Genomic DNA, 12,701 nt, shown 5'->3' with positions numbered 1-12,701 from the left:
CCCCCCCCCCCCCCCCCCCGGGAGTGATTTCTTGCTTTCTGTCTCTCTGCCTCTCTCTGTCTGTCTGGTGAGCATACACGCTCTATAGCAAAAACCTCTCCAATAAAAGAAAAAAGAAAAAAATGGAAATTAAAGGGAGGCAAAGTGGAAAAAAAATATATATATATATAGGCTAGGTCTAAATGTCTTAAATCCTTCTTTTTTTTCCCTAAAGAACAGAAACATTCTCACCTTCCTTCTCAGGAGTACTACCTAAGAGTTACCACTAGAGGGCAGGCCTATCCTGATAGTCTATTTTTAGAATTATTTTTTAGAATATATTTTTTAAAAATATTATTTTATTTAACTTTAATTAATTATTTATTTGTTCTTTTGTTTGTTGATTTTAATTTGACCAGAGAGTGAGAGAGAGTGAGAAGAAGAGAAAGAGAGAAAGTGAGAAAGCAAGCTGCCAGGTCCAGGACTCGAACTGCAGTCAGCCACTTGGGAGTCCAGCACCATTAACCATCACATCGATTGCCAGCCCCTAGAATTACCATTATTTGTGTAGTCACGTGAATTTAGTAGAAATGATCATCCATCACCACCACTTATAAAGGAAATTAGTTTCTGTCTCGGAACCTGATGTGTTTTATCTTTTGGGTAAGCCCCAAAAGGTCGTATCAAATCCCTTGGCGAGCCAGTGTGGAGAGGAAAAAGAAAACAAAGGAAGCAAATACAAAAAGAGACAGGAGGGACCAGCAGACGGTGCAGTGGTTACGTCGCTGGTTCAAGTCCTGGCCTGTGTGCGTGCGTGCCCAAGATCCCGAGAGGAGAATGGAGAAGAGATTGCAGAGTAGCCATCCCCCAGGGAGTGGTTTCTCGCTGTCTTCCTCTGTCTCGCTGTCTCTCTGGTAAGCACATGCACCCTATAACAAATATCTCTCTTAAAATAATAAAGAAAAAGAACACTTTGTACTAACGCCTTGGTGTGGCAATGGTGCCTCTGAATTGACTGTCCACCAAATCTTTACGAAGTATGGCGCCCTCCCAACACAAGCTGAGCAGGATAAATAATTGTCAAGAAGAAAATGATTATTGGCTTTTGCTTCTCTTTACCCAGGTCAAATGCCAACGGCCCCACTGGCTTTGAGACTCCGGAGGACTGGCTTACTCCCACCACGCCTACCTGACTCTGGGTGTTGAGGACAAAGAGCTTGTCGTCGGGCTCCAGCAGTCTGCAGGCGTAGGCTATGTTAATGGCCGTCTCCTGCTTGTCCCCCGTCAGCATCCAGATCCTGATGCCAGCTTTGTGAAGGGCTTCGATAGACTCAGGGACCCCCTCCTGCAGGCGGTCTTCAATGCCAGTAGCCCCTAAAAATGAACCAAGCATAAGGGGATCTGTCGGAAGCAAAGCCGGCTGAAGCCCACGCGGTCTGACTGAACCGGATCTGCTGGCTCTCCAAGCTCACCCTGACCTCCGCCAGCAGCTCTGCGAACGTCCAGGGATGTGAATGCAGTGTGAAGCCCCGGATCAAAGCCATAGCAAAGAAATATCACGGAAGGAAGCCTCAGGGAGCAGCAAGTTTATCAAAGTCATTCCTTTTCCTGTTGGTTAAATTTCTTATCTGTACATGGAAGGGATTTGATTCAACTATTTATCTAACCTGGCTCGACAACTGTCTAATACTCCCAAGGCTAAGAGCAGGCGTTTAATGAATGCTCTTGTCAGTAAGAAATAATGTCTCTTTGCAATGTTCTTTTGCAAAGTCCAGTTTTCTCTTCTGAAATAACTGGGACAGATTTGTTTTGGAATTAACAATCTTTTCATGGAGGCAGGAGGTGGTATAGTGGTTAAGGTGCTGGATTCCCATATGGCTGACTGCGATCTGAGTCCCGGACCCTGCTGTTTGAAACTCATGCCAGGCACACATGTGTGCGTGCCCAAAATCTTGAGAGGAGAATGTAGGAGAAGGGATTATGGTGTGGCCATCCCCCAGGAGGGGACTTCTCATTTTCTGTTTCTTTGTCTCTCCAGTGAGAGCACACACACACACACTCTATAGCAAAAATCTCTTAAAAAAAAAAAAAAGAGAAAAAAAAAGGCAGTAAGGTACATATACCATATTTTTTCAATACAGATTAATATATTTGTAGGAAAACGTATCAATGTTCACTCTAATAAGGATAATAAAGGTGATAAACAGTCTTATATAAAATCAGGCCTGATTCTGTGGGCAAATGAACTCTGGTACTAAACCCAGCAAGCATTTCTGGTTTTTAGGACTGCAGATAAGGCGCCAGGACTGCCCACTCCGTCGCAGAGAAATTCGTAGGGCAGGTTCTTTACTCTGTTCACTGGAGACTGAGTTAGGGAACGGACTGTCTCCTACGTCGAGGAATGGCAAGCAGAAGCCGTCCCTTGTCTGTTACCTGACATCAGAATCAAGATCCCCACACTCTAAGTCACTGTGCAAACCTGACCGCCTCTGAGCATTACGTAGGAAGCGTGTAAAAATGCTACCCAGCAGACCAGCTGAATGAGAATCCCCGGGGCCAGGATGCAAGCACCTGTATTCATTTATTTAGTTAGTTAGTTAACTTGCCACGGGGCATGTGCACTCACTGAAGCAGAGACAGAGATAGAGAGACAGAGAGGAAAAGTAAGAAAGCAGCCCCTGGGGAGGAGGTCATGCCACCCTCTCTGTTCCCCTCACAGGGCTTGGAGCACATGTGCTGACATGCACCCTGGCTGACCCAGCAGCGATAGAGTTAAAGCTCTCCAGCTGATTCCAAAGCAGGTCAAGCTGCAGAGTAATGTCAGGTGCACGACCTTCAGCTGGAGTCAGGAAGGGGCGAGGAGGAGAGCGTCCATTAGCCCAGGTGCAGGTACAGGTGCAGGGTATGGAGCACGACCCGGAGCCAGGGGCCTGAGCTTCACAGCTGCGTGGCCAGTAATGTGGAAACTGGTAGTCTGTGACCTTGGTTGAGTCAGTCAACTGCTCTGGACCCCAGCTTTCCTCTAAATAAGATGGAAATTCGTGGCAAGGACGAGAAAGGACAACATGTGTTATTAAGTACCTTATTCAATGCCTGGCAAAAAAACTCGAGCTTTCTTCTCTTGAAATGAGATATTTACTTGGCTTTATACTCCATGTAAAGTATTACAGTTTTTGTTTTCCAGAGGTTTTTTTGCTATAGGGTGTGTGTACTCACTAGAGAGACAGAAAGTGAGAAATCCCCCACCCCCACCCCAGGGAGGCTGGTTAGGATGCAATCCCTTCTCCCTTCTTCCCTTAGGATTTTGGGCTTGCATGCACACGCACCTGATGTGAGTTTTAAGTCACTGGGTCCAGGTCTTGAACCACAGCCAACTACGTGGGAGTCCCAGCAACATAACCATGACGCTATCTGCTGGTCCCAAGGGTTAGTTCTAAATGATCTTCTTAAGGATGACTGCCCTGGCGCCACCACAAATGAAATCTAGCGCACTGCAGTGGAGACAGACTGGAAGGACTGGCAGGTGGGCTGCAGTAGGACAGGGCAGGACAGGGCAGGACACGGCAGACAGGATAGACAGGCAGGACAGACAGGGCAGGACAGGCAGGACAGGGCAGGACAGAGCAGGACGGCGGGAAAGGACAGGGCAGGAGAGGGCAGGACAGGGCAGGACAGGGTAGGGCAGAGCAGGACAGGGCAGGACAGAGCAGGACAGGGTAGACAGGCAGGACAGAGCAGGACAGAGCAGGACAGGGTAGACAGGCAGGACAGGACAGGGCAGGATAGGGCAGGACAGGGCAGGACAGGGTAGGGCAGAGCAGGACAGGGCAGGACAGAGCAGGACAGGGTAGACAGGCAGGACAGGGCAGGACAGGGTAGGACAGGGCAGGACAGGGTAGGACAGGACAGGACAGGGTAGGACAGGGCAGGACAGGCAGGACAGGCGGGAACGCAGGTGCTCACTAGTGGAAGGTGAAGTAAAGGCCCCGATGACTGATGGACTTAGACGGCCAGTGTCCCCAGAACTCTCCACTCAGGCGGCGCACAGGAGGGACCTACCAAGTAATGTCAGTTTGTTCTCCAGCCTCCTGGCGGACTCGAACAGCAGCTCCTCCCTCTTGTCAATGCTAGTTTCAGCTAGAAAGTGATCCCTCAGCCACTCTGCATACTCAGCGTCACTCATGACCTGCGAGGAGAACGGGGAGCATGAGGGGGGCCATGAGCGTGTTTTGGGCACTCCTCGTCTGGGCAGTCACGCCCGGCCCTGTCCTCACACCCCCTGGCCATGAGCCTCCCAGACTCCGACAGGCTAGGGAACCACGGACGTGGATGGGCCTGGAGCTCAGCATCTCGGGGCAATTCTTTCATTAAAAAATAATAAGTAATCTATCTCACGGGACCAGGGAGGTGCGGCTCCCACAGCTCCCACTTGGTAGGTACAGGGCGATCCTGACGGCGCAGCTGAGACGAGGTGTCAGGGCAGTGCGGGTCCCAGCTCTGTAGCCAGCAGCGGTCGGGCAGCTGCTGCTGGTTAGTTTCCGTGGGTACTCATAAAGTCAAATTAGAGTGACCATGTGGGTGAAGCAAGAAAGCCTTAGTCCAAAAAAATAAAATAAAATTCCTGGAGAAGCAAGATGTCTTCCTTTGTCTTTAGCAGCCATAAACAAAGAAATTTAGAGCCAGCAGGTGACATGGTGGTTAAGGCACTGGCCTCCCACGGTGCTAACCAGAGTTCGAGTCTCAGATCTGGTGACTTGCTTTCTCATTTTCCCTCTCTCTCTCTCTCTGTCTCTCTCTGGTGAGTATACATAACCTAGAGCACACTTAAAAAATAATAAAATTAAATAAGTAATTTTTGTACATTTTTTAGAGGTTTTTGCCAGAGGGCACATGCATTCACCAGAGAGAGAGAGACAGAGACAGTGAGAGGGAAAGTGAGAAATCACCTCCCAGGGGGAATGGCCACGCCACAATCCCTTCTCCTCTTTTCTCCTCCCAGGATCTTGGGCACACAGGCACATGTGCCTGGTGTCATTTTCAAGCCACCCGGCCCAGGACTCGAACCATAGCTGGCCATGTGGGAGTTCAGCAACATAACCACAACATCACCTGCTGGCCCCCAGATAAATAAATCTTTTTAAAAAGAAGAACAATGGGCCGGCAGGTGGTGTGGTGGTGGTTAAGGGCGCTGGACTCCCACATGGCTGACCGTGGTTCGAGTCCAGGACCTGGAGGTTTGCTTTCTCACTCTCTGTCTGTCTTGCTCTGTACCTATCTGATTAAATGAAAAGAAGTAAATAAATAAATAAAGTGAAATAAAATAATTATAAAAGATAAATAAATAAAAAATAAAAAGACAGAAATCTGTACTTCGGTTTCTATAAAACAGGAAGGTGTGGAGGGGGTGAGGCAGCTCCCCTGTCTGCCCCTTCCTGCCCACGCAGTGATCAGATCAGGGCTAATCTGACAGCGGTTGGCTACACTTTATTCAGGGCAGAATCATTCCTTTGAGAAGGTGAGTGGCTGATCTCCAACTCCCCTACAACCTGGGAAGCAGGCTGAGCCTCCCTGCAGCTGCTGACTGATCTCCTTGGGGCCCACAGAAGGGCCCACCTCTCCTAACACCGTTCCCAGTAACCAGAATTTGGGTAACAAATGAGGGGTTCTGGTAACACCTCGAACCACCTCTCAGAGCGTGTCTTTTCCCCATTATTTGCATTTCTACTTCGGAAGGATGTGCCGTGTCCCGAGACTATCCTCAGTCGAGGATACTCAGCACTTAGGTGACACTGGCAAACACACCTGGGTCTCTAGACAAGGACCAGCACTGAGAAAACATCAGGAAGTGCCAAGTGAAAAGTGCAGGCCGGCCTCTGGCCTCATTCTGCCCAAAGACATTTAAAGCTGTAAGACAGAGAAGCAGCACTTCCCAGGCCCGCAGAGACAGGACGCGGGTCCGGGGCTTTCTGCTCCCAGCCACACCGCTGCCTACACGGAGGCACGCCCAGGTCTGCGGAACATGCGAGAACACCGCCTGCCCCTCGGAGGCTCCCCCTGGCCCCACGCCGGAGGACGGGCTCCAGCGGCCCGCACACAGAGCAAGCGAGGCCCAGGGAACACGCCGGCCAGGACTGGCGGATACACAGACCAGGCAGAACACGCTAGCTGTCACCAGGGGAGGGCAGCGGGACGGCGGCCGCACCTTCTTGGCTATGCACAGGGTGCGCAGTCCGCGCCTGGCGTAGTGGTCCAGGTGCCGCTGGGTCTTCTCCCGTATCGCCAGCTGCCGTTTTTCCACACTGGATCCATCTGAAATGAAGAAAAAGTGCTAACGTGCTAACATCCCCACCAGTTCACACAACGGGACATGCTTTTAAAGAACAATGGTCCGGCAGACCCGACAGCAAGGTGGTTCAGCACCGGGCAGGGGCTGGAGCCCACGTGGGAAACAGCATTTGAGGCTCCCCGTCCCTGTGGCTGGAAAACCATGCCTGGCACACACGTGGAAGGCCAGGGTCCCAGTGGGATGAAGAAACGGAGGGGAAAGCACTGTGGGGTGGCCAGACCCCACTGGAGAGGAGCCCCCTCTCTCTCTCCCTCTCTCTCTCTTCCTCCCTCCCTGTCTCTCTATCTCTCATGCATGCACGTGTGCTCTTTGGCACAGACAAAAATAATCACCGAGTTCACAACTGGCAGAAAGCCTTCTAGCTTTTTCGTTTTCTAAGACTGTTGTCACACGGCACATGTGCTTACGGAGAGGAGAAACAGAGACAGAGGGAGGGAAAGTGCGGGGGATGGCCATACCAGAGTCCCTTCTTCTCCTTTCTCTCCTTGGGATTTTGGGTGCACACGCACACACACACACACAGATTTTCAAGCCAGCGGGTCCAGGACTCAAACTGTGGCCGGCCATGTGAGAGGCCAGCGCCCCAACCACCACGTGCCACCTGCCGGCCCAGGCTTCTGGTATTAATCCCAAATGTGGATCTGTAGAGGAGATCCCTGAGAGAAATCTTGTCCTCGTTCCTGGTGCCTGGGGTAGAAGTGACCGAGAACCTAACGCAAACACTGTTGCCTGTGACAGAGGTCACGGTAACCCCAGCGAGAGGGCGGGGCTTCACTCAGCGCTGTTTGCTGGGCCCATGGGCAAAGACCTTGCGTCCTCCCCAGCGAGTCACCGCTCCTTCCAGGACCCAGCCAGGGAGGGTGCACCCCGACCTGCAGGCTAGGCCTGGAGCCTAGGGAGCTCATGACCCAGCTGCCGCAGGCTCTGGACTCGAACCCACAGCCGGGCAGCAGCGATCCTTGGAAGGGCACTTCCCCTCCTTCACCAAGCATGACCAATCCCGAACAGCTACTTACTGGCCTTTTTCTCTTGGCCAGGGGGCTTCTTTGTGGTGATGGACCCACCTGGAGGCCTCGCCCCGGCCCCGCCCCGCCCCGCCCCGCTCACCCCGCAGGCAGGCACCTACCGGAGAGCAGCCCCATGACCGCGGAGTCGGCGCCTTTGGTGTACACCACCACGCGGTTGGAGAGCGGGTGCCGGACCACCACCGACATCCTCTTCCTCACCGAGTCGAACGGCAGGATGTGCAGCAGCGGGAAGGTCACGGGCCCCAGGGTGGCCAGGTCCACCGTGACCTGCTCGGGGCTGCGGGCCCGCAGGGTGCAGCGGTATGCCCGGGCTGCGTGCACCAGCGCCGCCTCGTCGGGGCTCTCGGCCTCGTAGCACAGCCCGGCGGCCGGGGGTCCAGGCATGGCGCCCCCCGGCAGGCCCGCCTCGGGGTCCATGCAGGCCTCGGGGTCTGTGCAGCGGGCTGGGCTGGAGTCCTGGGCGCCCTCGTCCTCCACGGCCGAGGCCGGCTTGGTCCGGGCGAAGAGGGAGAGTCTGCTGGAGAAGGGGTTGGGGGTCCCTGACGATGGCTCCTTCCCGCAGGCCAGGGACGGGGAACTCGATCTGCGGACCGACAGCCTCTGGAACAGGCTCTTGATCTCCTCCAGGGACTTCATGGGCATGCCGCTCAGGGAGGTGAGCCCCACCTAGGAGAGAGGGGTCAGAGGGAGGACTCCACGCTGTCACCGCACACGCTGTCACCGCAGCCGCAGCTGGGGGCGCTGGAGGGGAGAAGCCACCCTCCCCCAGTGGCCGCAGCCTTCCTGCGCTCGGACCACCTGGGCACCCACGGCCTGGGCACGCGGGTGGAAATAGAAGCAGCCGCCCTGCAAGGGTGTAGCTAAGGGTAGTTCCCGACAGTGTCCAAGCAAGTCTCCCGGAAGAAATCCAAGACTTAGAAAATGCTCCTGGCGCTACCAGAGGGCCAGCCAAAGCCACCTGAGATCCGCACATTGGTAGGTGCGCACCCTGGTAAACCTTCACAAGTATAAGCAAGCTAAACCTTGACAACAGCAAATAGAAACCACAGACTACACAGTACTTAGAAATGCAGTGTACAGTGGCAGCAGGTGGTGTGGTGGCAAAAGGCGCTGCATTCTCCCATGGCCGGCCGTGGTTCAAGTCCCAGGCCCAGCAGCTTGAAAATCACACTAAGCACATGTGCGTGTGTGCCCCAAATCCCTACCGGAGCCTGGAGAAGGGACTGCAGCACGGCCATCACCCTGTGACTGCTTCTCACTTTCCTCCTCTCTGTCTCTCTCCAACCAGCGCACTTGCCCTATGGCAAAAACCTACAGTAATACTAACAAGTCTGTAAAAACTTGAGATAGTATGAAAAATCCAGGAGTAAATGAGTAATAATACATAAAATAAAAACATGGGAAGAGAGGAAGTCCTTTTTTATTATCCAGATTCTATAAAAGGATGTTATTACACTGTTCCTTTTTTTGTTTTAGGTTTTTACCATGGGGCATGTGCACATGCCAGAAAAAGACAGAGGGAAAATGAGAAATCACCCCCTGCAGAGGCAGGCCGCAGCGCAGTCTCGTCTTCCATTCCTTAGGGATTCCGGGTATGTGCGCACCCACGCCTGGCACGGTGTTATTTTCAAGCTGCCGGGTCAGGGGCTCGAACCACAGTCAGCCACGTGGGAGTCCAGCGCCGTAACCACCACGTAACCTGTGGCCCTCTGCCTTTTCTTCTTCACAGATGAGTAAACACAGTAGGTAAGAAAGAGGAGTTCCTGCTACCATCACGTGAACTCGTTTTCATAAAGCCTTTTCTTACTCATTCTCCGATTTCTTCCATTAATAGCGCTCAGCTTTATCAGTGGCTAAACTTAGAATGTGAAGCTCACCATGAAAGACCCCGTGACTGGATCCTAGACTTCTCTCTATCAGAAGTGCCCAGAGAATTAAGTGCTGTTCTCCTGACAATGACTGATTTTATCATGGCCTGAAGGCTTCATGCTGGTTGGCGTGTGATATTATCGGTGCGGCAGAAACGCACACAATCGCGGGGGACCGTTCCGTATTCCACATCAATCCTGACTCGCTTCTTACTGTCTGTCATCACCTTGAACTACAGTGGAACTCCGTGCCCACGGAGACTTTCTTTCAGGCAACAGACTGTGACATTCCTCGGGAATAAGGCAATACTATTTCTTAAACAGAAAACACCAAAAGATGCGTATGCTGGAAACAGATGGACGAGGAGAACTGGTTACGTGGGAGAAGGACGCAGCGATTCCTTCTCTAACTACATATTCACTCTTCAAAGAGCAACTTTCTAAGCAAAGCCCTGTAATAATAGTTTCTCATCAAATGCAGCTTAATTGGAAGTAAATTATTTTTATGTTAAAGTTGACCACCTCTGAAGTTGCCAAAAGAAAATGATCCGGTGGAAAATTAAAATGTAATTGAGTTGTGCTGCAAATTGGATTTTAAGTGGATGTGGGCGAAAGCGGAGAGAGTTAACACGAGAAGCTGGCACAGCGAGTGGGGAATCAGCAGCTTCCCAAACAAGGCTTTTTTCTTTCATTGAAAATGCATTTTCCATTAATTCTAAGTAGACTTTAGAAACCCAGCTTGGGTAAGAATTGCGGAATCTTGGTATATTACGGAGATGTTCAATTCTTGATTGAGTTAAAACTAATCTAATTGGGGTGCCAGCAGGTGGCATGGTGCTTAAAGTGCTGGACTCCCAAATGGTCAACCATGGTTCAAGTCCCAGACCTGGTGGATTGCTTTCCCTTTCCCTCTCTCTCTCTCTCTGTCTGCTGAGCACACATGTCCTATAGCAAATTAAAAATAATAATAAATAAAATTTTAAAAAGACGAATCTGAGTAGTACATGAAAAAGGTCATTAAACATGACGACGAGCCCAGTACTTTATATCTGGATGAAGTACGTGCTGTTGGAGGCCTCCGCGGTCTCCAGGAAAGCTGCAGTGTGGTAAGAAAATGAAAGCAGAATGAAATGCTCTGGGAGGCCAGCAGGTGGCTTAATGGTTAAGGCACTGGACTCCTACATGGTCAACTGCAGTTAGAGCCCCAGTCCCCGCAGCTTGAAAGTCATGCTGGGTACATGTGCATGCATGCCCAAAATCCCGAGAAGAGAATGGAGGATAAGGGATTATGGTGGCCATCCTCCTGGAGCAGGGGCATTCTCACTTTCCCACTCCCTGTCTCTGTCTGTCTCTCTCTAGCAAGTGCACGCACCCTATGGTAAAAACCTAAAAAGATGGAACGAGGAACAGCTCTCATCAGCTACCCTCCTGGAGGCAAGAAGTTGATGGGGCCATGCAGACAACACAAGCTGGTAAAGAGGCTGTCTCCCATGGCCTGGGCTGGCCTGGAAGAAACGGCAAGAAAAGGCCAGAGGTTTACTAACTCTCCTTGTGTCGTTTTACTGGCCTGTAGTCAATTTCTCTGCCATGAGTTTTACTGTTATTACGGTACCCTGTAAGGGTAAAATATCACCCCCAACCATTACAATAAAGCCAATTAGTGATCTTGTAGGAATGTGGTTCCCTAAGAAGAAGGTGGGAAGTTTGAGACTCCCCCACTTGTCTGTCCAAGCCAAAATTAACATATGTTAGGTTGGGGAGGCTTAGGGACTCATCCGTGAGGCACTGATACCCCAAACAAAGACCATGAGCCACCTTTGATCTCAGGACAAGGGAAGATCACTGTTCCCCAAGCCACAGCCATTGTATAGAACAGCACGTAGAGGGTCCCAAGTACACAGTAAACTTTAGGTCAGTCATTTAGCTGCTCGGAAGACCGCATTCCTTTCCCATGTAGGCAATAGGCTCACCCCCATATCTGTAAATTACCCCAAAAGCAATATAGATATTTCACTTTAGTATATATTAACCATGTCTTTACTTAACAAGACAAGATTTCTATCTAGGCCTATGCAACCAGCAATTTTATTGCCCTGGCCCGGGACTGAAGTTACCAAGCTTCCTGCAAGCGCCCTCTTACAAAAGATCCTTCCCAGTAATCAAGATCTAAGAAGATACAACAGACAAATGGACTTCCTCATCCTGAGAACTGTGATTGATTTTACCTGAGCTGACAAGACAAACAGCATGTTTTATAATTATTGCTTCCATGCTTTGTATACCCTGTTCCTTAGAGTAAATCTTTTACTGCCCCTCACCCATTTACTTGCATGTATCACATTTTTAATAAAAAGGCACAATGATTCCTAGCAGTTGTCACTCCTCAGAGAGCGATCTTTGAGGGGTGTCTGGCATAGGACGTGCATGAAAAGGCACTGAGGCCTTGTCTTCTGTTCACCTGCGCCACCTCTATTGAGTCAACCCACCCCCGCCGAGGCTGGACCCCAGCAAGAAGTGTAGCAGCCCCGTTAACTGCCTAGGCTCGAATTCCACTCCCCTGTGACATGTCTGTGACTCAGGGCAAACTGCTTCATCTTATTTGTAGGAGGAGGAGGAGGAGGAGTACAGAAATAGTGCGGAGTTTACGGGGCTCAGAGGGTTATGCATGCCGAGGTGGAAGTCCCTAGATGGCGGAAGGGCAGAGTGGATGCAGAGAGCTGCTTGCAGGGCCTGCTGCATCTACCCTTACGGTCACAACCACCAGCAGTCCAGACACGCGTAAGTCCCAAGTCCCCTCTGGAAGCGACCCAGGTGTGCTGTAGCGACGTTACCTTCTGGCGAGGCTGGTTGGGAGCAGAAACCACGACTGTGTTACAGATGGCTAGAGCAATAAAGAAGTCGACGATGCACAAGGTCTCCCATGGTGCGTTTGGGGTGGTCTCCTCTCGCGGGGTAAACAGCTGAGGTGTGACCTCACTGAACTTGTCTGCAAGCCTGGTGTCTGGTACCACATCTGTCTCCTGAAGAGCCAATAAAACAAGCTGTTGTTACAATAAGTATCCAAATATGAAATTTTAAATCAACGTAAGTCATTTTTATAACCAGATCTAAATGCAGCCAAATATGGTCAATTATATTTTTCTTAAAAAAAAAAAAATCTAGGAGCCAGCAGGTGGCTCAGTGGCTAAGGGCTAGACTCCCACATGGCTGACCGTGAATCGAGCCACGGACCTGGGACTTGAAAATGATGCAGGGGTGTGTGCATGCCCCAGATCCCGAGGAGAACAGAGGAGAGGGGCTGTGCGATGGCCATCTCCCCTAGGGGGATTTCCCCTTCCCCTCTCTCTTTCTCTAATGAGCATACGCGCCCTATAGCAAAACCCTGAAAAAAAAATGGTTAAAAATTAATGAATATGGGTCACAAAAACCGGAATGTACATTATTAATAAAACACCTTGATTATTAACTTCAACTAAATAA

The 12,701-nt window shown here is 50.9% G+C and overlaps 1 protein-coding gene across 1 annotated transcript in view; it reads right to left on the bottom strand.

Moving 5' to 3' along the window:
- The window catches only part of ATP10D (ATPase phospholipid transporting 10D (putative)), a gene marked incomplete in the record, with an annotated part of 126,159 nt that overhangs the window by 32,727 nt on the left and 80,731 nt on the right, over positions 1-12,701 (bottom strand). The window contains 5 exon segments of the mRNA XM_014591909.2: positions 1,169-1,353; positions 4,039-4,165; positions 6,182-6,288; positions 7,452-8,019; positions 12,053-12,241. Coding sequence (XP_014447395.1) covers positions 1,169-1,353; positions 4,039-4,165; positions 6,182-6,288; positions 7,452-8,019; positions 12,053-12,241 — 1,176 coding nt within the window.

Source organism: Tupaia chinensis, unplaced genomic scaffold (assembly GCF_000334495.1).
Source record: "Tupaia chinensis unplaced genomic scaffold, TupChi_1.0 Scaffold000054_1, whole genome shotgun sequence".
Taxonomy (NCBI): Eukaryota; Metazoa; Chordata; class Mammalia; order Scandentia; family Tupaiidae; genus Tupaia; species Tupaia belangeri.
This window is presented reverse-complemented; position numbering and strand designations above follow the sequence as displayed.